The following is a 20,979-nucleotide window of genomic DNA, read 5'->3' on the forward strand; positions in this document are numbered from 1 at the left end:
ACCAAGCACACCTGTGGTGCACATACGTACATGCAGATGAAATACTTACACGTCAAATAGAAATCAATGCATGTTTTTTGTAAGGACCCAGAGAGAGGCAGGCACACCTCTGGGACACCCTGTTCAGATACCCAGAAGCCAGTCTGATTTGAGGCCGTTTCCTCATCGACTCAGGCTGCGGGTGCTTCAGCCTGCTCCCCTGCTTGCTCCTGTCGGGACAGCTTGTCACAGCCCCTCCTCTCCCTGTGTCCTCTCTTGAAACCCAGGTGAAGGACCGGGGACTCTGACTGCTATAGATGGGTGGAGTGCCAGCCTGTCATATGCCATGAAGCCCACTCTTCACTCCTGGTATCCAGGATCCTAGCTTATCCCCCAGAGCCACCGCTTGGCCTCCTGCCACCCTCTGGTTGGTGAGCAGGATTTTGCTGTGACACCTTATGTCTCAGCCTGATGGGTGAGTCAGGGCCCGTGTCTGCTGTTCTCCTTGCTCTGGGCTCTGTGCACCTCTGGGTTTGACGTGTGTAGCTCAAGCCTGGGCTATAAGGAGGAGGCAGTGTCATCCCTCAGTGGTCCAGGTTAGGGGGCCTCACAAGGCCCGCAGTTCCCTGCTTATGGTTCCCGTTGACACCTCTCTTCTTATTTAATGAGGGAATGTGCTCAAACACTGCTCCTGCGCCATGAGGAGTCTGACCGTGGGGTGAGGGCCACTGGCTAGTGAGGGTGGGGATGTAGGGAATGACCCTGTCCCATGCGGGAATCCCGATTGGTCTCAGATGAAAAGGTCCCTGGGGGCCAGCAGGGGTCGCAAGAGGCTGTGCCTCAGGCTGCCTGATGAACCAATGAATGAGACCAATCTGCCAGTCTTGGTGGGAGACAGGGAAAGAGAAGTCTAAGGGTCCCTAGGCCCTACAAATGCTTCCCCTTCCTTGGGTGACCCTCCTCAGTGACCTTGCTCTTGGGTTTTTACTGTTCCTGGGTCCCACATCAAGGTCCAGTGCCTACTAGGACACAACAGCTGTTGTGGCACATTCTAGTGGTGGCCGGCCAGCGCTGCCTTCACGCGGTGAGAAGATTGCTGCCGCTGGGCGAGAGCAGGGCTAGGTGGGGCACAAAATCTCTAAGAATTCCTTCCCCATGATCCTCTGGAGCGCCACTGGTGAAGCAGGTCCCTGGAATCCGGGTGCTGCCTTAGGGGGGTAAAACTCACAGACCGCGGCCCAGCCGGGACCTTGGCTAAGGAAGGGGTCTGTGCTGAGGGAGCTGTAGTCTGGCTTCTGCTCCTGTGCCATCTGTCTAAGGTCAGGCTCTGCCTCCAAGCAGGACTGGAGACCCATAGGACAAAAGGGTGAGGCCCAGCCTTCGGGAAAGGAAGAGGCCCGTGAACCGCCTGTAGTCAGAGCGGCCTGGCAGAGCCACCCCACCCTGACTGGCCTGCCCACGCATGCAGGCTCCACCCTTGGATATCTGAGGTGGCGGGTAGAGCCCTGGGCCATCTCTCAGGGGAGCCCAGCCCTGCTAGAGAAGCCTAGGGCAAGTGTGTCTTTCAGACAAGAACCCCGGCTGCTGTTTTTGGGGCCGTCTGCTGTGTGCCGAGCACCGAGCTGGCTCCGCGTCCTGCCCCAGATCCATAGTTCCTACTGGATCCAGAACTCCTCTTATTCCAGGCTGGCCCTGTGTGGACCATCGATGGCCACAGAATTCTCTGACTTTCTGGGGTTGGGGAAAGTGTCCTAGAGAGGAAAGTGCCTGCTTGGGGTGCCTCAGAGACTCCAATATTTATCATCTTCTGCATCTGGTTTCTGGGTATCAGTTTCAGCAAGGCAGCCCTGACTCACACCCTGGAGCCAGGCTGGTCTGGAAAGGGGCCCCCTTCCTCAGGGAGCCAAGGGCCAGGACCTCAGGTCTGCCCCTTAGCTCCTTGCAGTCTGTTAGGAGGGAGGCCTTTCCCCTTTCATGGCAGGAACTTTGGCTCTTTCCCTCACCCCCACTCTGTCACTAACTTGACCCTACGTTCTGGTCAAGGGGCAGCAGTTCCTGGTCCCCTAAGCAGCCCTCCACCCCCCCCCCGCAGTTCCTGGTCCCCTAAGCAGCCCTCCACCCCCCCTCCCCACAAGCTAGAATAGCCAAGACAGAGAATGACAAGAGCCCAGTCACTCGGAAGTCCTCTTGAGGTAAAATGTCTTGGCTCCAGTGATCTTTACTTTCCGGGACTTAGTTACCCCCATACCATTGGGATCCCTCCAAGCTGTCTTTGAGCTCTGCTTTCTTCTCAAGAAGGTAGTCTTCAAGACCTTGTCCAAACCACCACTTAGCCTGTGCTATGCCCCTGCCCCACCCTGGGCCTGGGCTGTGGGCAGCAGTTCCAAGCACAGACGTGCATTTGCCGACTCCTTGGGGAACCTGCTGCCTCTCGGGCCTTAACTTCTTCCTGTTAAGTTGGGGACAGTCACTGTCTCCACAGTCTGAGTGGGATTTGATGCTCAAACTCCTGGACAGGAAGTTGGGAGGACTCAGTGGAAGGCAGCAGCTGTCTGACCACGGGGCAGGCTGAGGACCACCAGAATTTGAATGGAAGCTCATCTTTCTGAGGCCAGCAGGCCCAAGGTCACCTATAGGTTCCAGGAAGAGGGAGAAATCCTTTTAGTTAAGCTGTGGGGAAGGCTCTGGTTGACCCTTGGCCCCAGGTGGGATAACCTCCCTGAGAACTTCTCTGTCCCAAGTTCTTCGTTAGCTGAAGACCCTTCCTTTGCTTTTCTTTGTTTGTTGCTCTTGCTTGTGGTTGTGTGCTGAAGGCCAAGGACACCGAGTGAGCCAGAGAGCTAGGCCGCTGGCCTCTGCAGGAAAGAATGACGGAGAACAAGGAAGCAGAATAATGTCATGTTATAAGAAAGCTAAGAAGGGATTCATTTGACCTTAGGGACTAAGGAGGAGGCCACGGCGTTATTTTTGAGAGTCCTTTGGGGAGGTAGGGTTGGGGCCCTGTGCCAATTGAGAGCACATACAGTTCTGTACGGAGGGGTGAGGGCTCTGAGCTTGGGGAGCCCTAGGGCTGTCAGCCAGAAGGCCAGAGGACAGATGACTACATGGGACCACCTAGGAGATAAGGGCAATCAGTTTCTGGTGAGATTTTTTGTTTTGGTTTTCAGGGGAGTTACTCGTAGATGGTGAGTGATCTGGCTTTGGGGATAAAGGTAGCCCTTGAAGTGAATGCTTAATTGCTGCCCTAAGAACCATCTCAGAAGTCCCTGCTTCCTGCCGTCTTCCACGGTGTCAGATGCAAGGGCTATCTAGGAGGTAGATGTGCCAGTGGCAGTATGTGCTCCTCAGAGGGGACTGAGGAGTGCCCACAGAAGCGATGCCACAACCTGAGTCAAAGGTCTGGGTTTAAGCCAGGCATGGTGGCTCACTCCTATAATCCCAACGCTTAAGAGGCTGAGGTAGGGGGCTGGAGAGATGGCTTAGCAGTTAAGAGCACTGGCTGTTCTTCCAGAGGACCTGGGTTCAATTCCCAGCACCCACATAGCAGCTCACAGCTGTCTGTATCGCCAGTTCCAGGGCATCTGACACCGTCATACCTGTGCATATAAAAATATAAAATAAAATAAAAGAGGTTGAGGTAGGAGGATTGGCTCAAATTCAAGGCCAACCTTGGCTGGCTACAAGAGTGAGATCCTGTCTTTGAACAATGCTCTGTTAACAAAGCAGGGCTTGGATATAGTTCCATCAGTAGAAGCTTGCCTAGCACTCGGTTCCCAGAATTGGGGAACCAGGTGTGGGTCTCTAGAATAGCGGAATTTATAGAATGAATCTCTTTCTATATACAGAATCACTATGCGCCAGCTGATCCAATCATGGCGGGCTGTGACTGGAAAGTCCAGGAGTTCACAAGACTGACTTTCTCAGCCGGTCTATGGTAGACTCTGGAATCCTGAAGGAGTCTTAGTGCCAGGAAAGGAATGGACTTGCTAGTAGGCAAAGACTTCCTCCTTCCGTGCCCTTCTTTGGGCTTCCAGCAGGAGGTATGACCCAGATCAAAGATGTATCTTCCTGCCTCAAAGGTCTGGACTGGAGGTGGATTCATCTCCTTCAAACCAAGCAAACCATCATCTCACATGTGTGTCCTCCGTTTCTGGGTTGTAGTTCACTCCAGATGTAGTCAGGTTGACGACTGACAACCATTAATAACGCTCGTGGCCAGGCGGTGGTGGCGTGGGCTTTTAATCCCAGCACTCGAAATCCCTGTCTCTAAAAACAAAATTGAAACAACAGCAGCAACAACAACAAAAAAAATTAGCGCCCACCGTGGTGATCGCAGCTTTCTGGAGTTTCTGGAGACCCTGTCTCGAGGCCATTCTCAGCTACCCAGTGAGTTCTTGTATGAACCAGTCTGGGCTTAGCCATGACTCTGCACTTGTTTTTTTAGTCTGCTTTATCCCCTGGGTAACGGGAAGGGATAATAGTGGTGTCATCCGCACCCCTCAGCTGGGAGGTTTTGGAGCTTGCCTTTAATCCCAGCACCCAGGCAGAGGCAGGCGGATCTCTGAGTTTGAGGCTAGATTGATTTACAAAGCGCGTTCCAAGACATCCAGGACTGTTACACAGATCAACCCTGTCTTGAAAAACCAAAACCAACCAACCAAAAAAATAGTGTGCCCCCCCCCCCCTTCCTTGGAATGAGTGTAGAAACCCTTGCTAACCAGAGTGGAGACAGTCCCACCCCCATGGGGGTGGGGGGAGAGCTGGCGGCTTGTCATGTTGTGTTGAGCGCCCTCTGGCGTCAGTGCCCCGTCCTAGCAATACCAGTGACCTCCCGCGAAAGCCTGCCTGGCTGAGGGTTTTCCCTGGCCCAACTCCCGGGGGACAGCTGAAGATTGCCCAGCTCCTCCACTCTTTCTCACCAGCCCTCCTCCCACCTCCCGCTTCTCTCCCAGGTCAGGTGTTGCCTTGGAGTCTCTACCTCTGCCCCTGGAGCAGAGATCCCCAGGCTCTTGCTTGGGGTTTATGTGTGGGTGTGTCTGGTGTGGGTCCCCTAGAACCTTGCATGGAGCTGGCATGGGACTCAACACAGGATGCAACAAGATGCCAGAGTCCCAGCAAAGAGTTGGCCCAGGGCGGGATCCTAAGGGATTTGATCCTTAAACCTGCTGCACCCGTCTTGTGCTGTGTCTCGAGCCCCTGGGGTGGGCTCAGTCCCAGAGGCAGGGTCTCCAAGCTGTACTCAAAGCTGAGTGGCTCTGCCTGGGAGTGGCTGGGGTTCCGCGGGGTGTCACCGATCCAGCCACCCCCTCCCAGGCGCGACTGCACAATGGCAGGAAGCGGGGCTGCGCGCTTTGTCCTGAGCGCAGTGCAGACCGCCGCTTCCTCCAGCCACCATGGGGACAGGACCCGGCGTCTCCGGGCGCCGAGCAGCAACCAGGCCGGGCTCCGAGCTGCCCTCCCCAGACTCCCAGTCCCCCTGGGTCGGGGGTCACACCCGCAGCAGCGACAGCCAGGTAGGGGGGCGTGGGTGGGCCAAAGACTAGCGGGTACGCTTAACTGGGTCCTCTCTGTCCCCCACTCCAGAGGGCCAGGGTGGCTGAACCTGTGAACTGTATACAGCTGGGAGTGGGGGCTTGAGAGGGGGGTCCCCACCTTGGGATTAAGAAGCTGGTGGGCAGAGATGCCCCTCAACCCCTGGGCCTTTTGTGTTTGCTGCCTCCGGACACACCTGTGGGGCCCAAGCCGCCCCTCCCCCCTTCCTTCCTCTGTCCCACACCCTCTGCCACTCAGGCCCTGCTTCTCCTGCCCTTAGTCTCGGCCCCTGTGTGAGCAGAGAGCCTGTTTTCCGAGCTCTGTGCCCTGGCCTAGGAGTGGGGTGGAAGGGGGATGGTTGTGTCCTCTGTGTGTGTGTGTCTGTCTCCAGAGGAACTTCCCTACCGACATGCTGACTTTCTCCTGTGGAGTGGGGTGCTGTTTCATATGGAGGTGGGTTTGGAGGACAGTAAGGAAGTCGGGGGATTCTAGGAAGAAAGATCAGAGAGTCTAGCGCCAGGAAGGAGCCTACTTTAGTTAGTGCTGGGAGACTCTGTTACTTGGCAAGAGGGATATGAGGAAGTGGGAAGGCTACCCAAGAGGGCTTTGCCAGGCCCAGCCTCAACCTCTGATCTGAGCCTGCGATTTTCTCTGGCTATTCCAGAACAGCCTGCTTACTTTGTATGGAAACTCAGGTTCAGTTCCTGCAAACTGACTCTGTGGGTCCCTTGAACCTACACTATAGGCCAGGAGAGGTGGAGGCAGCAATCGCTGCCATGTCCGATGCATCAGCCAGAAGGCACTGAACAAATCCGCTCTTGCTCCTGCACTTTCGCTTTTGAGACAGAGTCTCACTGGGTATCTCTGGTTGTTCTGGAATCACTATGAATAGCAGACTGGTTTTGAACTCAGAGATCTCCCAGACTCTGTGTCCAGAGTGTTGGGCATAAAGGCCTGAGCCACCTCGTCCTGCCCGAATCTGCTGTCTTGATATTGACTTAATTTAAAAACAGAATCCTGGCCCCTAATTGGGAACCCTTCTCCTGAACACACGACTTAGAGCAGTGCTTACTGTCTGCCACACTGAGCCAGAACCAGGCTTAGCTGGTGTATAGGCTGAAGTTATCCTAGTCAGCAGCGGGGCTAGAGCCAGAAGCCTGGCAGTGCCTGACAAAGATTGAAGGGGAGCAGGTGTCTCCCCCCCAGATCACTGTCAGGAGGAGGCTCTTGAAGCTGGGAGGCCCCTAACTAAACAAAGCCAGGCTGTTCTCTGCCTTCCCTGGGATTTGTGGCTGTAGGCAGGTACGTGTTTTCCTGCCTTCATTAGCAGTGGATTAACACAGGAACTGGAACTGGCTACCCGCTGTCCGGAATCTGGGTCATCATAATGTCCATTGCTGCCAATGCACAGGACTCAGTTCCTGTCATCTCCCCTGGGGCAAGTGGGCCGCCTGCCGACGGTCCTTTCTGGGGGAGAGGAGAGACACAAGAGCCCGAACACCAAGCCTCACACTCAGATTGGTTTCTTCCTGGGAGCCACCCTCCCTCAAGGCTAACTCGGGTCCACCTCCCCCTCCCATTTATTTCTCCATTGTCTGGTACCTGGCAGTGGCAGGAAAGAGGCTAATCTGTGGTCTGGCGTTCCACACCCTGGCTTCAAGCCCTGGCTCTGCTGGGTGTGCAACCTTTGGCAGTTTGTCTTCTGAGCTTTACCTGTATAAAGGAGGTTGAGAGGAAATGACAGAGAAGACTTGAACGCAGCCCCTGGAAAGGAGCTCTGACTTTCCCCTACTTCCCTGCCACTCCCCACTTCCGTCCCTTCCTCCGCTGTCTCAGCCATTTTCCGTCTGTCTGTCATCTTGGACGTCTCTGTTCAGGTACTCTCAACCAAACACCCTCCAGCATCTAACTAATAAACCATACAAGTACTGAGCTGGCAAGATGGCCCTGTGGGGGAAAGGCACTTGCCACAAAAGCTGACAGCCTGGGTGTGTCTAGGCCTGGAGATAGGCTTTTGAGTCGGGTAGACTAAAATACGAGTCCTTGTGGGGCTCACTGTGTGGCGGCACCAGGGTGGAATATTCAGGAGAGGAAGGGAGCAGGGTTGCCAGGCTGGAGACAAGGTAAAGGGAGGAACATTAGCATCACAGGCTCTGTTGGGGACTTTCTGTTCTTACTCAGAGTGAGGAAGAGTCACTGAGGGTTCTGAGTGGATATGCTGTGAGTCCCTCTGACCACCCATGGACAGCCAACCAGCTAGGGGCTGGGGAGTTAGCAGGCTAGGATTCCATTTTTCTGAGATACCATCAGGGCATCAGCATGAAGGCTCAGCTATTAAAAGCACTGGCTACTCTTCCAAAGGACACAAGTTTGAGTCCTTCCTAGCCCCTCAAGTAGTGGCTTACAAGCACACCTGCAACTCCATTTCCAAGGGACCTGGCGCCCTCTTCTGGTCTCTGTGGAAACTGCATGCTCACGGTACACATGTTACACATGCAAGCAGGCAAAACACTCACATGCATGACATAAAATGAACCTATAAAAACAAAAAGGGAAACAGCAGGGTCGTTCTCACCTACGTAGTAAGTTGCAGGCCAGCTGGGGTACACGAGAGCCTCTTATCCCTCCCTTTCCTGCCCAGGACAAAGAAAAGGGAAATCCCTGTAGCCTGCACCACGGCAGGAGTGATTGATTCAGGCACAAACCATCAGTGTTTGTGGTCACCCTTGAGGTGACCGGAGATGATGGCAGATTCAGTGTGAGCCATTAACTCTTTGCTAACTACCAGGAGCAGGTAGAGGGCGAGGTGGCGGTTAGGAGCACTGGCTGCTCTTCGGAGAGACCTGGTTCAGTGCCTAGCACGCACGCTGGGTGGCTTGAAACCACCAACCTGAAACTCTTCTACACTCCCACTCTCCCCGCCCCCTCACACTCACACTCACTCACTTTCCTGGCCTCCATGTGTGTGCACGACACACACACACACACACACTGTAAGGAGGAAAGGGGCTTTAGGGAGATTCCCCAAGTGATCTCTATATCCAGTGTTCTGATGAAAAGAATCAGTGATGTTCTGTCCTGGCAAACATTCAGACACCTCCAGAGAGTCAATGTTATGAGTAAAAAAAGAGAAGCAAATGAAGATTCTTGTGTGAGCCTAGATTTCCAGTCGGGTTCAGGGTGGGAGGGTTTGCGAAGGCCTTGATCCTGTTGGGAGAGGACGTGTGAGCACAGAGGACAATAGTTGGACTCTGTCAAGGTTTGGACATTGTGTGGGGTTTTGAGGAAAATCTTGCCGGCACAAGTCCCAGCTATTTGGAAGGCTGAGGCAGGGGGATCATTTGTACCCAGCCTGGGCATTGCAGGAAATAACCTGTTTCTAAGTCAATAAATCTATACATAAACAAGAAAGGGGAGCTGGTGTACCAGATGACCCAGAAGGTAAGAGTGCTTGCTGGGAGAGGCTCATGACCCTTCGCAATCCCTGAAACCCACAGTGAAGGGTAGAGAATTCTTTTTTGGTTGTTTTGTTAGTTTTTTGAGACAGGGTTTCCCTGTGTTCCCTGAAACCCACAGTGCAAGGTAGAGAATTCTTTTTTTGTTGTTTTGTTTGTTTTTTGAGACAGGGTTTCCCTGTGTAACAGTACTAGCTGTCCTGGAACTAGCTCTGTAGACCAGGCTGGCCTTGAACTCAGAAATCCATCTGACTCTGCCTCTTGAGTACTGGGATTTAAGGCATGTGCCATTACCACCCTCGAGAATTTCTTCCTAAAGGTTCTTTCCTGATCTGCGCGCGCGCGTGCACACACACACACACACACACACACACACACGCACACCTTTAATCCCAGCAGGCAGGCAGATCTCTTGAGTTCGAGGACAGTCTGGTCTATGGAGTGAGTTTCAGAACAGCCAGAACTGTTACACAGAGGAACCCTGTCTTGTCTTGAAAAAAAAAAAAAAAGAAAGAAAAGAAAAGGACATCAGCTAGGACTGGTGGTACAGGCCTGTCATCCTAGGTCCTGTAGGGCAGCGTCAGGAGGAGGATCACAGGTTCTTGCAGCTTGGTGAGGCCGAGAAGAGAGTAGAGAGGAATGCTTCATGGTTGAGGACTTACTGGGCTCTTGGTACTCAGGGCCGTGTGGGATTTCTGCACCAGAGACACAAAGGATGAGAGGAGGCAGATAGTCTCAGAATCCAGAAGGCTGAACTATTCTTTTTTTTTTTTTAAATATTTATTTATTTATTTATTATGTATACAATATTCTGTCTGTATGCCTGAAGGCCAGAAGAGGGCACCAGACCTCTTTACAGATGGTTGTGAGCCACCATGTGGTTGCTGGGAATTGAACTCAGGACCTTTGGAAGAGCAGGCAATGCTCTTAACCACTGAGCCATCTCTCCAGCCCCCGGCTGAACTATTCTTAGAACTCTCTGTGGGCTTGAACTATTTTAAGATGAAAACTGGGGGAGAGCCAGGCACCGTGGCTCACGCCTGTAATACCAGCACTAGGGAGGCTGAGGCAGGAGGATTGCTTTGAATTTGAGGCCTGCCTGAACTATAGAGCGAGGCCCTATCTAGTACTCCCACCATCTCAAAACGAGAAACCTCTGATAACCCAGATCTGTCACAAGGCCAAGGCAGGGAGAGTGGAGAATTGCATTTAAGCCGTGAAGACGGATCCTGTGCGGCTTTCCCTGAAAGGGTGAGGTGAGCAGATGTGTGCCCAGGACTGTCTCTAAGGCGGAGGGGTAGCCTGCCCTGTGCTGAGGGAGGGAAACCTGACCATTCAGGAAATGGGAGGTCTGGGGTGAAAGTGTGAGGGCAGATCTGGGAGGAGGAGCTGGCAGCAGATTGGATCAGGGCCAATCATAGGAAGACCCGATTGCCCTGGGTGTGGACATGGTTGGAGGCTGTGGGCTTCTTGCTAGCTTCTGGTTTTTGTTTTGTTTTTTTGATATTTTTAAAAATTTTTGTGGAAAAGCAGGAGGCGAAGCGGGTCTGCATTGGGGCCAGGCCATTTCCTAGGCCTTGGGCAGTTAGAAGGTTACAAAGCCGACAGGTCTCTAGGAAGGGGGAGGAAGAGATAAATATAGATAAATATGATAGATACAAATCTAGTCTCCAGGCCGGTGTGTGTGTGTGGGCATGCGCGTGTGAGCCACAGCACCTGCTTTGGACTCCTCGGGAGCTCCGCGTGTCTGTAGCAATCTGGGTGGAATCTACTATTCGAGACTCAGGCAGACCGCAGAGCCAAGAGCCGAGGGTCCAAGCAGCCAGACTTTGATGCTAATCACAGCTTAAGGTGTTCTGATACTGACTGAAGAAGTCTCAAGCATCTTTCCGAGGGCTCTTCCTGCCAGAAAGGTCCGGTAGCCCCTGCCCCACCGTTGATCCTTTGAAGTCTCAGGAGCAGGGCTTGTTTTTCGCTCATTCCTTGGAAACAGGCAGTGGGTGCCCGGGGAAGGCTGTCCAGATGACTCGGCTAAGGGGAGCAGAGGGCCTCTCATGGAGAAGATGGTGGACGACCACAGCAGTGGTCTGAGTGTTGGTGTGTCTCTCTGGAGCGCATTCTGACTGTACCTTTCACCCACAGGTATGCCACCATGCTGATTGCCAGCAGCTACACCGCCGGGGGCCCCTCAACCTGTGTGAGGCCTGTGACAGCAAGTTCCACAGCGCCATGCACTATGATGGACATGTTCGCTTTGACCTGCCCCCGCAAGGTAAGCCCGAGAGCAGACCTGGCCTCTAGAAGTCAGGGCAGCTCAGAATTCCCTCGCTTGGTGGAAGTGGTGCTTGGTTAGCTATTGGAACCCTGGTAGGGAGGGCCACGTGAAGAACACAAGAACGAAATACAAATTTACAGATAAATCTCCTTACCTCCTGCAGCTGTCCCTGCCGCTGGCCAGGGTCAGCACAGGAGCTCCCTTTCTTCCTCATTCTGCCCATCTTTGAGGCCAGCAGCTTCTGGGCGAACTCTCCATACCAGGCCACTGGCCTAGGAGAGCAGGTTGGTGGCCACTGTGGTTGGAAAGAACTTGGGGAAGGGAATCAGAAACCTCTCTGTTAAGAATATTTTCTAACGCGAGCTCTTTGCCGACACAAAATCCCAATCAAACCAAATTAAAAGATACCCAGGTTTAATTGGACTCCTGTGCCCTCAGGTGGCCCAAGGGGAACCGGAAAGCTGTCAACACGACCACAAGGGGGAGGGGCGGGGGGGCAGGACCACATATTTTTTCTTTTGGGGAAGCAGTTTAAATAGCCATGGGGAAGTGGTCTTGACCTTTCCTGGGGAGGGGTCAAGGTTCAAGGGGCACAGGGGTAGGGCCTCCAAAGATGGAGGCCAGAGACTGGGATTTACATACCAGACTGTTTGTATAAGGGGTGATAGGAAGCTGAGGTGATACTTATGACCAACGTTTAGGCTCTCTTTGGAAAAGGGGCGTTGACTCAAGTCTGGCTACTTCCTGCGGGCACGGGAGACGTGTGGGTGGGGAGAGCTGGGTGTTGGTGGGTCCACACAGCGAGAGGTGTGGCTGGAAAGGCATCCTGTACACTGTCATCCTGGAGATGCATCCCAGGCATCTGCTTCTTGAAGGAGATAAGAAGGCAGGTGTCTACGAGAAAAAAAATTGTTATTACCTTTCTTGTTTGCATCACCAAAGATGAGTGTGCCAGGATGAGGAGCAGGTAGGCCCTTCATTGTGGCATCCACCGGAGGGTGGAAGGTCCTAACTGCTGGACAGACCAAGTGTCCTGAGTAGGTGCCCACTTGAGCCTAGAGAGTTGATACCAGCATGGGTGTCCCAAGAGCTTGGCAGCTGAGGGGGTGGTGAGGATTACTGTGTGAGGCCCTGTCCATCGAGGTTCGAGAGACCTAGGAGTTAATTGTTTGAGGAGCACTCTTGTCCTCTGGGGAGAACGGGGCAGGTTTAGGGACATTAGGGTCCATTGGTGTGGTGGCAGGGAGACAACTGTCAGCGTGTGAACGGAGAAGGGACCTTAAAAGGGAGAGGTAGGGTAGGTACCCCGCCAGTGGAGGAGTTTGGACTGGGAGGTGATGGTTAAGGAGAAAGGGCCTTCCATAAAGCAGCTCAAAAGGGCTCAGGCCCTAGGGGAACGTGGCCCTGAGGTGAGTAAGGGCAATGGGGAGAAGGGAGGGCCAAGATAACCTGAGTTCTATGGAGAGCTTGATTAGCTGTTGTTTGATGAGCCCATTGGCCCTCTTGACCTTTCCCGAGGATTGTGGATGGTAGGGGTGTGGCATTTCCAGGAGATATTGAGAGCTTCTGACATAAGCTCCACATCCCTGGAAGTGAAGGCTGGCCCATCACCCGTCTGGATGGTCCGTGGGATCGTCCCAGGAATGATGTGGTCCAGGAGTACCTGAGCCACCACATCTGCCGTTTCCCTGGAGGCCGGAAGCGCTTCTATCCATCCTGTAAAAGTGTACGGAGTTTTTTTTTTTAAATATTTATTTATTTATTATGTATACAATATTCTGTCTGTATGCCTGAAGGCCAGAAGAGGGCGCCAGACCTCTTTACAGATGGTTGTGAGCCACCATGTGGTTGCTGGGAATTGAACTCAGGACCTTTGGAAGAGCAGGCAATGCTCCTAACCACTGAGCCATCTCTCCAGCCCCAGATACGGAGTTTTTTATGAGTAGGCATATGGGTGAAATCAACCTGCCAATATTCACCTGGTCGGTGTCCACGAAGCTGGTGTAGAGACTGACGTATGTGGAGAGCCCACTGTGGGTTGGTCTGGCAGGAGTGAACCTGTGAAATACGATGTCAGAGATGGGTGGGGTCAAACTCCAAGAAGCAGAACAAAGCTTTAGGGCCCATGTGTAAGGTCTGGTGGATGTCTGAAATGATTGACAATGCCTGGTCTTGAGGAAGGATGCAACGGTTATTTAAAAAGAGCCACCCATCCTTTGTTTCTGTGCCCCCCTTTTTATGAGCTCGTTCCTCTTCTGGTTGGTAACAGGGCTGATAGGAGGGAGTTAAGAACAAAATGTTCTGTGGAATCTGAGGAGCTGGAAGCCCCCGGGCCACTGATTGCCTAAGGCCACTGGGTCCTTGGAGGACTGGTGTCCCTACAGTGAATAATGGCTACTTTTGCAGGGACCTGGAGGGCCTCCAAAAGGTTGGCTATAAGGGGTCCGTTAACTATGGGAGTGCCATTGGTAGTAACGAAGCCCCTTTCCATCCAGAGTGCAGAATGGGTATGGGTTATTAAGAAGGCATATTTAGAGGCAGTGTAGATATTAGCCCGTTGGCCCTTGGCTATCTGGAGTGCCCTAGTCAAGGCAATTAATTTAACCATTTGTGAGGAGGTTCCCATTGGCAGGCGGGTCTCTTGGACTGTGTCAGTGGAAGTGACTACTGCAGACGCTGCCTGGGGTTTCCTGAGGGCAGTGGCAACGTTTTAAGTGGGGAGGAATGGGTCCCGTCTACCCCCATAACCGAAATTGATGAGGGGAACATAAGGCCCCAGTGAGATGTTAAAACAGAATAGGTAGGTCCCGTGTCCAAAAGAAAGCTAACGGACTTACCCGCTACCTGCAGCTTTACCCTAGGCTCAGATAGGGTTACGGGAATTACCAAGTCTGGGTTGCATCAATCCTCTACAAGGCTAAGAAGTTTAAAGGCTGGCACAGTCTCACTTGCTGATGTTGGTGAGCCTGGACCTCCGTGGCGTGGCATAGAGGACGAGCCCGCATGAGGGCATTGATTTCCACTGTCCAGGTTGCTGGAAGATAGAGCATGGCCTCATAGGAGGTCCATTTAGGCCACATTTGAAGCAGCCCGCGGGTGAGGTTGACTTAGGCTGGTTCCACCAGGATGAAGCCTCATAGTTGACTTCCCTTGTCCCTCTTCCAGTGGCCTTAGGGCAGCTGCTAAGGCTTGAGCCTGCAGGGTTGCTGCCTGTGTGTCGGAGAGACTCAGTTACTTCTTCGTGGGCATTAAAAACTTTAAAGGCCATTTTCACCAACTCCTGTATAGGGGTTTGGGGACCCTCCTCAACCTTTCTTAACTTTCTCCTATATCTGGTGCTGACTGAGAAATGAAATGGGTAGCTAGGACCGTGGCTCCCGCTGGGGAGGCTGGATCTAGCCTGGTATATTGGACCATGGTCTCTTGTAACCGATTTGAGTCCATTTCCATACCCTGAAGGAGGCAACAAACCATGATGCCCTGCCTCTGTTGGCTGCTTTGACCAGGTTGGTAGTCACAGTGTGATTCTGTGGCTGGCACAGCCACTTCCCCCACAGGAACTGTACTGTCTGCCAGATGAGTCTGGTCTGCATACTGTCTAGCTGCTGACTGAATCCTACTTGGCTCTTCAGGAGTGAGAGTAGAAGCTTGGATGACACAGTAGCCATGCCAGGTTAGATCGTAGGCCTGGCACAGATAACAAAACTCTTTAATATAAGCAGAAGGATTAGCAGAAAAGGAACCCAGCCGCTTTTCCATCTGAGAGATATCTGGAAGAGAAAATGGAATATGGGCAGAATTTTGGTGACCTGGTATGGGAGGAGACAGGGGAGGGATGGGCGGGGCTAGCCCAGTGCGCATAGGGGGTCCAAGGGTTGGGAGATGCTGAGGAGGGGGCTGGAGGGAGGTTGGTGGGTAAGGGGACAGTTGATCTTGAACTTCCGTTTAGCTAGTGAGGGAGTAGGTGAGGGCAGGGTAGGAAAGGAATGTGGAGAATGTAGCTCCTCAGGAGGGGGGTGGGTAGTGAGGGTTCAAGCGGGGGAGGTGCCAGTGCCTCTGGTTGCATGGTCCAGCTGGAATTGTCAGGGTCTCAATTCCCAGATGACCGGCAATTTGGAGGCGCCGCAAGACACTGGCTACTGAGGGAGGGGCGAGAACGCAGAGCCCAGACACTGGAGAGTTCTGTCCACTTGTCCCCACGGCGGCGACAAAAATTTTCTAAGTCCCGGAGGACGGTAAGCTCAAGGTTTCCCTCTGGTGGCCAATGTGTCTCATTGTCAAGATAGTATTGAGGCCAAATCTTAGTGCATAGAGAAATTAGCCGTTCGAGACAGATTGTATCAGACAGTCCCAATTTATAATGATTTTGTAAGAGGGCTGGAGAGATGGCTCAGAGGTTAAGAGCATTGCCTGCTCTTCCAAAGGTCCTGAGTTCAATTCCCAGCAACCACATGGTGGCTCACAACCATCTGTAATGAGGTCTGGTGCCCTCTTCTGGCCTGCACCACAGACAGAATGTTTTACAAAATAAATATTAAAAAAAAAAGATTTTGTAAGAGGCATCCCAGGGCGATAGCGGATCTGGCTTAGAATTGTAAGCGCCCATTTTAAAAGTCTATGCCCAATTGTGTGGCTTGAGACTAATACAGCGGCCGGGCGGAGGTGGTGCACTCTTTTAATCCCAGCACTCAGGAGGCAGAGGCAGGTGAGTTCGAGGCCAGCCTGGTCTACAAGGGCTAGTTCCAGAACAGGCTTGAAAGCTACAGAGAAACCCTGTCTCGAAAAACTTTAAAAAAATACTTAAAAAAAAAAAAAAGCTCTTAGACCAGAACGGGGCTGTTAAAATTGAATGCCAGGCATCCCTAAAACAAACAAAATCCACCTCAGCTTTCAGTCAGCTTCCACCGCTTGGGTCACGCTCTGGATATGACCCGCGTCTTCCACAAAAGTCGGATAATCGACAAAAGTAAACATTAATGGGTTCCCCAAAACCCTATAGCATGGACAAAAAAAAAGGACTCACCAAGACACAGCCGCTGTAGCCTGGCACAGAGATCTGGGGGGGGGGGGTGCGGATGGACAAGGGTGCTTTCAACACGTGGCTGTGGGCCACGGGAAAGGTTGCCCTCACCCCGTGGACCTCCAAGATGTTAGGAATATTTTCTAATGCGAGCTGTCTGCCGACGCAAAATAATCCCAATCAAGCCAAATCAAACCATATGAAATTAAAAGATATCCAGGTTTAATTGGACTCCTGAGCTCTCGGGTGGCCCTGAGGGGAACCGAAAAGCTGCCAACTTTACCAATGGGAGGAGTCTTAAATAGCCTGGGGGAGTGGTTTTGACCTTTCTGGGGAGGGGTCAAGCTTTGGCGGGCTACCTTGACCCTCCTCAGGGAGGGACCAAGGTTCAAGGGGCACAAGGGAGGGGCCTCCAAAGATGGATCCTGGGTTTTACACTCACCTGCTGAATAGACTGGCTCTGGAAGACACCCAGTCTGACTGTCACCTTTCCCAGCTGGTTAGAGACACAAAGGGACTCTCCACTCCTCCAGGGCTCCTGGGACTTCAGGTGTGATTGTGGTAGAGGGGGGAGGGGAGGCCTAAAAGGAAGATCTATGGATTTGGTCCCTGTCGGAGACAGCCTCCAGAGGCATGGCTTTCTTATCCTCGTGCTGTAGAAAGGTAACTGAGGCTACAGGTGGGTTTGTATTTGGAGTGGGGCATCACTGGTATGTCATCCAAAGGCTTGTGGTCCTTCAGGGTCTGGGGAAATAGATAATAACGAACATCCCATTCTTGGCAGAACTGAAGGGCCTGAGCCGCTGGGGAGCTCCAGGCTCTGCCTTTGGAAGAGGCCGATTTCAGGGTTAAGGATGGACCATAGAGGGAGCGGGGTCAGGTTATAACCCCTGCTCCCTTTCTTCAAAGGTTCTGTCCTGGCCCGGAATGTCTCCACCCGCTCCTGTCCCCCACGCACTAGCCCTGCTGCAGATCTGGAGGAAGAGGAGGACTGTGTGGATGGAAGAGGGTAGGTGTGGTCTGTGAACAAAGCATCACCATAGGAGTGAGACCAGGGACCACACACTTCAGTGTCCTTCTCCAGAGATGATGGTTGATCCCTCTGCACCCCTGCCTTGCCTTGTTCTAGAGGAAACGACCCTTGCTCAGGCCAACACGCCTGGTTGGCTCATCCTGACTAGTTAACCATTGTGTGTGATTCCCTTGATGGCCACCAGAGGGCAGACAGTCCCACAGAGGCAGCCTGGTAGAATGCATCCAAATTAACTTCCTAGTGATCAAGGGTGGGAGAGTCCCACTTACATCCACACTGGGAAGGACCCACCTGCACCTCAACATCTGCCTCCCTACAGGGACCGGAAGAGCACCGGCCTAAAGATCTCCAAGAAGAAAGCAAGAAGGAGGCACACAGATGTAAGGAGCCAGGAGGGCCATGCTCCCAGAAAACCCCCTTCTCTTCCAGGCCTTTTCTTTCCCTGAGTTTAGTCTCCCTGCTGAGAACTCCAGCCAGAGATGGGGGTCTAGATGAGCTCAGAGCTGCCTGCATATCCCAGATGCGATGGGGGCGGGGGCGGGTTGGAACTCCTTGGGCCGGTGGAACTCTGGGAGTAAGAGTAGGACCGGGGAGCCCCTGTTGGGATTTATCTGGACCACAGGATGTGTCAGGTAAGCAGTGGGGTGGCCGTGGAGATGCTAACAGATACATGTACCCTCAGGACCCAAGCAAGGAGTGTTTCACTTTGAAATTTGACCTCAACGTGGACATTGAAACAGAAATTGTGCCAGCCATGAAGAAGAAGTCACTGGGGTAGGGCCTGAGGAGGAAGTGGGGGTAGGACAGATGGAGTTCCTTTGTCAAGGCTCCTGGCGCGCGTGCGTGTGTGTGTGCGCGTGTGTGTGTGTGTGCAAGCATCTGCCTGCCTGCGTCTCTCTGTGTGTATACGTGTGTCTATGCACTCCCATGTATGTGCACACCCTTCCTGTGGGCAGACCCATGTGGATGTGACACGGTCACGAGGCTCACCTGTGCACTCTAATCCTGACTGTACAGCTGTGCCCGAGAGGGACCTGTAAGGCCCTGGGGCGGGTGTCTGTACCTCCATGTGTGCCCGAGAGGGACCTGTAAAGCCCTGGGGACAGGTGTTTGTACCTGAGTGTGTGCCCAAGAGAGACCTCTAAGTCCCTGGGGGCGGGTGTCTATACCTGCGTGTGTGCCTAAGAGAGACCTCTAAGTCCCTGAGGGCGGGTGTCTGTACCTGCATGTGTGCCCAAGAGAGACCTCTAAGTCCCTGGGGGCGGGTGTCTATACCTGCGTGTGTGCCTAAGAGAGACCTCTAAGTCCCTGGGGGCGGGTGTCTATACCTGCGTGTGTGCCCAAGAGGACCTGTAAGGCCCTGGGGGCGGGTGTCTGTACCTGCGTGTGTGCCTAAGAGAGACCTCTAAGACCCTGGGGGCAGGTGTCTATACCTGCGTGTGTGCCCAAGAGGGACCTCTAAGACCCTGGGGGCGGGTGTCTATACCTGCGTGTGTGCCCAAGAGGACCTGTAAGGCCCTGGGGGCGGGTGTCTGTACCTGCGTGTGAGATGCTGTGCCTGCTGCGTTTTGTGTTTTTATTGGGGAGGTGGCTGGAACTGTGTCTGTGGATGGGCTGGGGAGTCACATGATCGCTCCCTTAAAACATGCATTTCTTCCTGGGGGCAGGGAGGTGCTCCTGCCTGTGTTCGAAAGGAAAGGCATCGCACTGGGTAAAGTGGATATCTACCTGGACCAGTCCAACACACCTCTGTCCCTCACATTTGAGGCCTACCGGTTTGGAGGACACTACCTGAGGGTCAAAGGTGAGCAGAGCAGCAGGCTCCAGGGCCAGCTAGCTGGGTGGGGTGTTTGGGGCTTGTTGGGGCCTCCAAGCTGTGGAGTCTTTCCTGGGCTCAGGTTCCCATTGGCCATGCTCCTGAACAGACTCATTAACATACAGGTGTCTTTGCTGGGTTGGCAGGGTGGGGCTTCCAGGGAGGGTAGTGAGGCCTAGACAGGAATCCTCAGGGGAAAGAGGACTAGGGCCTCTGTGCCTCCTGTGCTTGGGCACTGAGGGCATCTTGCGCTTCCACATGCCATGCTAGCCAAGCCGGGAGATGAAGGCAAAGTGGAACTGGGAGTGAAGGACTCCAAGTCCCTCAGTCTGCCCATCCTGAGGCCCACAGGAGCTGGGCCACCTGTATCGGAGCGTGTGGACCCTCAGAACCGCCGAGAGAACAGTCTGGACATCTTGGTGAGCAGGAGGGCCTGTCGGGACGGATGTAGGGCAGGAAACCTCCTAAGGAAGAGTCATGTTGGACTCTCCTCGGCATCTCTCTTGGGGCTTGGGTCCCATTTCTGCAAGGTGTGGTTGGCTGTGAGAACAGGGGTCTCTCTCTGTATGTAACTGGTCTAGATGGTGGGTTTTGTCTCTGTTCTAGTGCCCAGGGAGTCAGAGGACGTGGGGTATGTTATCTGTAGGGCAGGAAGAATGAGGTTTCCCAACAGCATGTTTGTGTTGGGAAGTCAGAATACGTTACCCACTGGGTATGAATGTTTCGTGGGTTTTGTCCCTTTTCTTTTCTGTTGTTCTGTCTGTCCATCCATCCATCCATCTATCTTTCTATCTATGTCTGTCTGTCTGTCTATCTCTATCTATCTATCTATCTATCTATCTATCTATCTATCTATCTATTTTTGAGACAGGGTATCATTGTGTATCCTTGCCTGTCCCTGGAACTTATTATATAGTGGAGGCTGACTTCAAACTCACAGAGATCACACTGGCTCTGCCTCCCAGGAGATTAAAGGCATGTACCACCACTCCTGGCTCTTTCAGAGATTCTCTCTCTCCTCTCTCTCTCTCTCTCTCTCTCTCTCTCTCTCTCTCTTTCAAGATAGGGTTTCTCTGTGTAGCTTTGGCGTCTGTCCTGGTGCTCACTCCATAGGCCAGGCTGGCCTCAAACTCACAGAGATCTCCCTGCCTCTGCCTCCCAAGTGCTGGGATTAAAGGTGTGCACCACCACTGCCCGGTGAGCATTTAAATTTTTTTAGGATTTTTTTTTTCTTTTACTTTATGTGTATGAGGGCTTTGCTTATGTATGTATGTGTGCCACATACATTCAGCGTCCTTGGAGGCCGTGATAGAGCATTAGATCCCCAGGAACTGTTATTACAGTTGCCAGATACCGTGTAGGTGATGGGAACCAAACCCAGGCCCTCCACAAGAGCAGCCAGTGTTCTTTGTTCTTGCTCTTAACTGCTGAACCATCTCTTCAGCACCAATGGAACCTTTTGAAGCTCTTGCTTGTGGGGGCTTCTTAGAGAGAGAGAGAGAGTGTGTGTGTGTGTGTGTGTGTGTGTGTGTGTGTAACCCTGAGTTTCTTCCTACCTGTTCCCTGCTTATGGCTGGGTGGCCTGGGGCAGTAGTTGGGGTGAATCTGTGTCTGGACATCTGGTCTCAGGGGAGGTGGTACCCTGGGTCAAGGATGCAGAGACACTTCTGCCTGCGTGGTTGATTTGTGTTCCGGAAGCCCCAGTGTGGAGCTGTGGGGCTAGTGGGAGCTGCGCTTGACCATTCCTCCCTGGCCAGGCCCCTGGCCGCCGTCGCAAGAACATGTCTGAGTTCCTGGGGGAGACGAGCATCCCGGGGCAGGAGCCCTCCACGCCTTCCAGCTGTTCTCTGCCTCTTGGCAGCAGTGGAG

General features: G+C 53.1%; 1 protein-coding gene across 1 annotated transcript in view; it reads left to right on the forward strand.

Annotated features, from left to right (window-relative positions):
* Window positions 1-20,973, forward strand: part of LOC121445701 — a gene marked incomplete at its 3' end in the record, with an annotated part of 35,059 nt that extends 14,086 nt beyond the window's left edge. Inside the window, exons 6-12 of the mRNA XM_041647847.1 lie at window positions 11,109-11,238; window positions 17,171-17,270; window positions 17,614-17,674; window positions 17,977-18,068; window positions 18,962-19,098; window positions 19,381-19,529; window positions 20,868-20,973. Coding sequence (XP_041503781.1) covers window positions 11,109-11,238; window positions 17,171-17,270; window positions 17,614-17,674; window positions 17,977-18,068; window positions 18,962-19,098; window positions 19,381-19,529; window positions 20,868-20,973 — 775 coding nt within the window. The remainder of the gene's footprint in view (window positions 1-11,108; window positions 11,239-17,170; window positions 17,271-17,613; window positions 17,675-17,976; window positions 18,069-18,961; window positions 19,099-19,380; window positions 19,530-20,867) is intronic.
* Window positions 20,974-20,979: the final 6 nt, after the last annotated feature.

This window comes from Microtus oregoni, unplaced genomic scaffold, assembly GCF_018167655.1.
Source record: "Microtus oregoni isolate MIOR12 unplaced genomic scaffold, Mior012 000328F_ref0000433, whole genome shotgun sequence".
NCBI lineage: Eukaryota > Metazoa > Chordata > Mammalia > Rodentia > Cricetidae > Microtus > Microtus oregoni.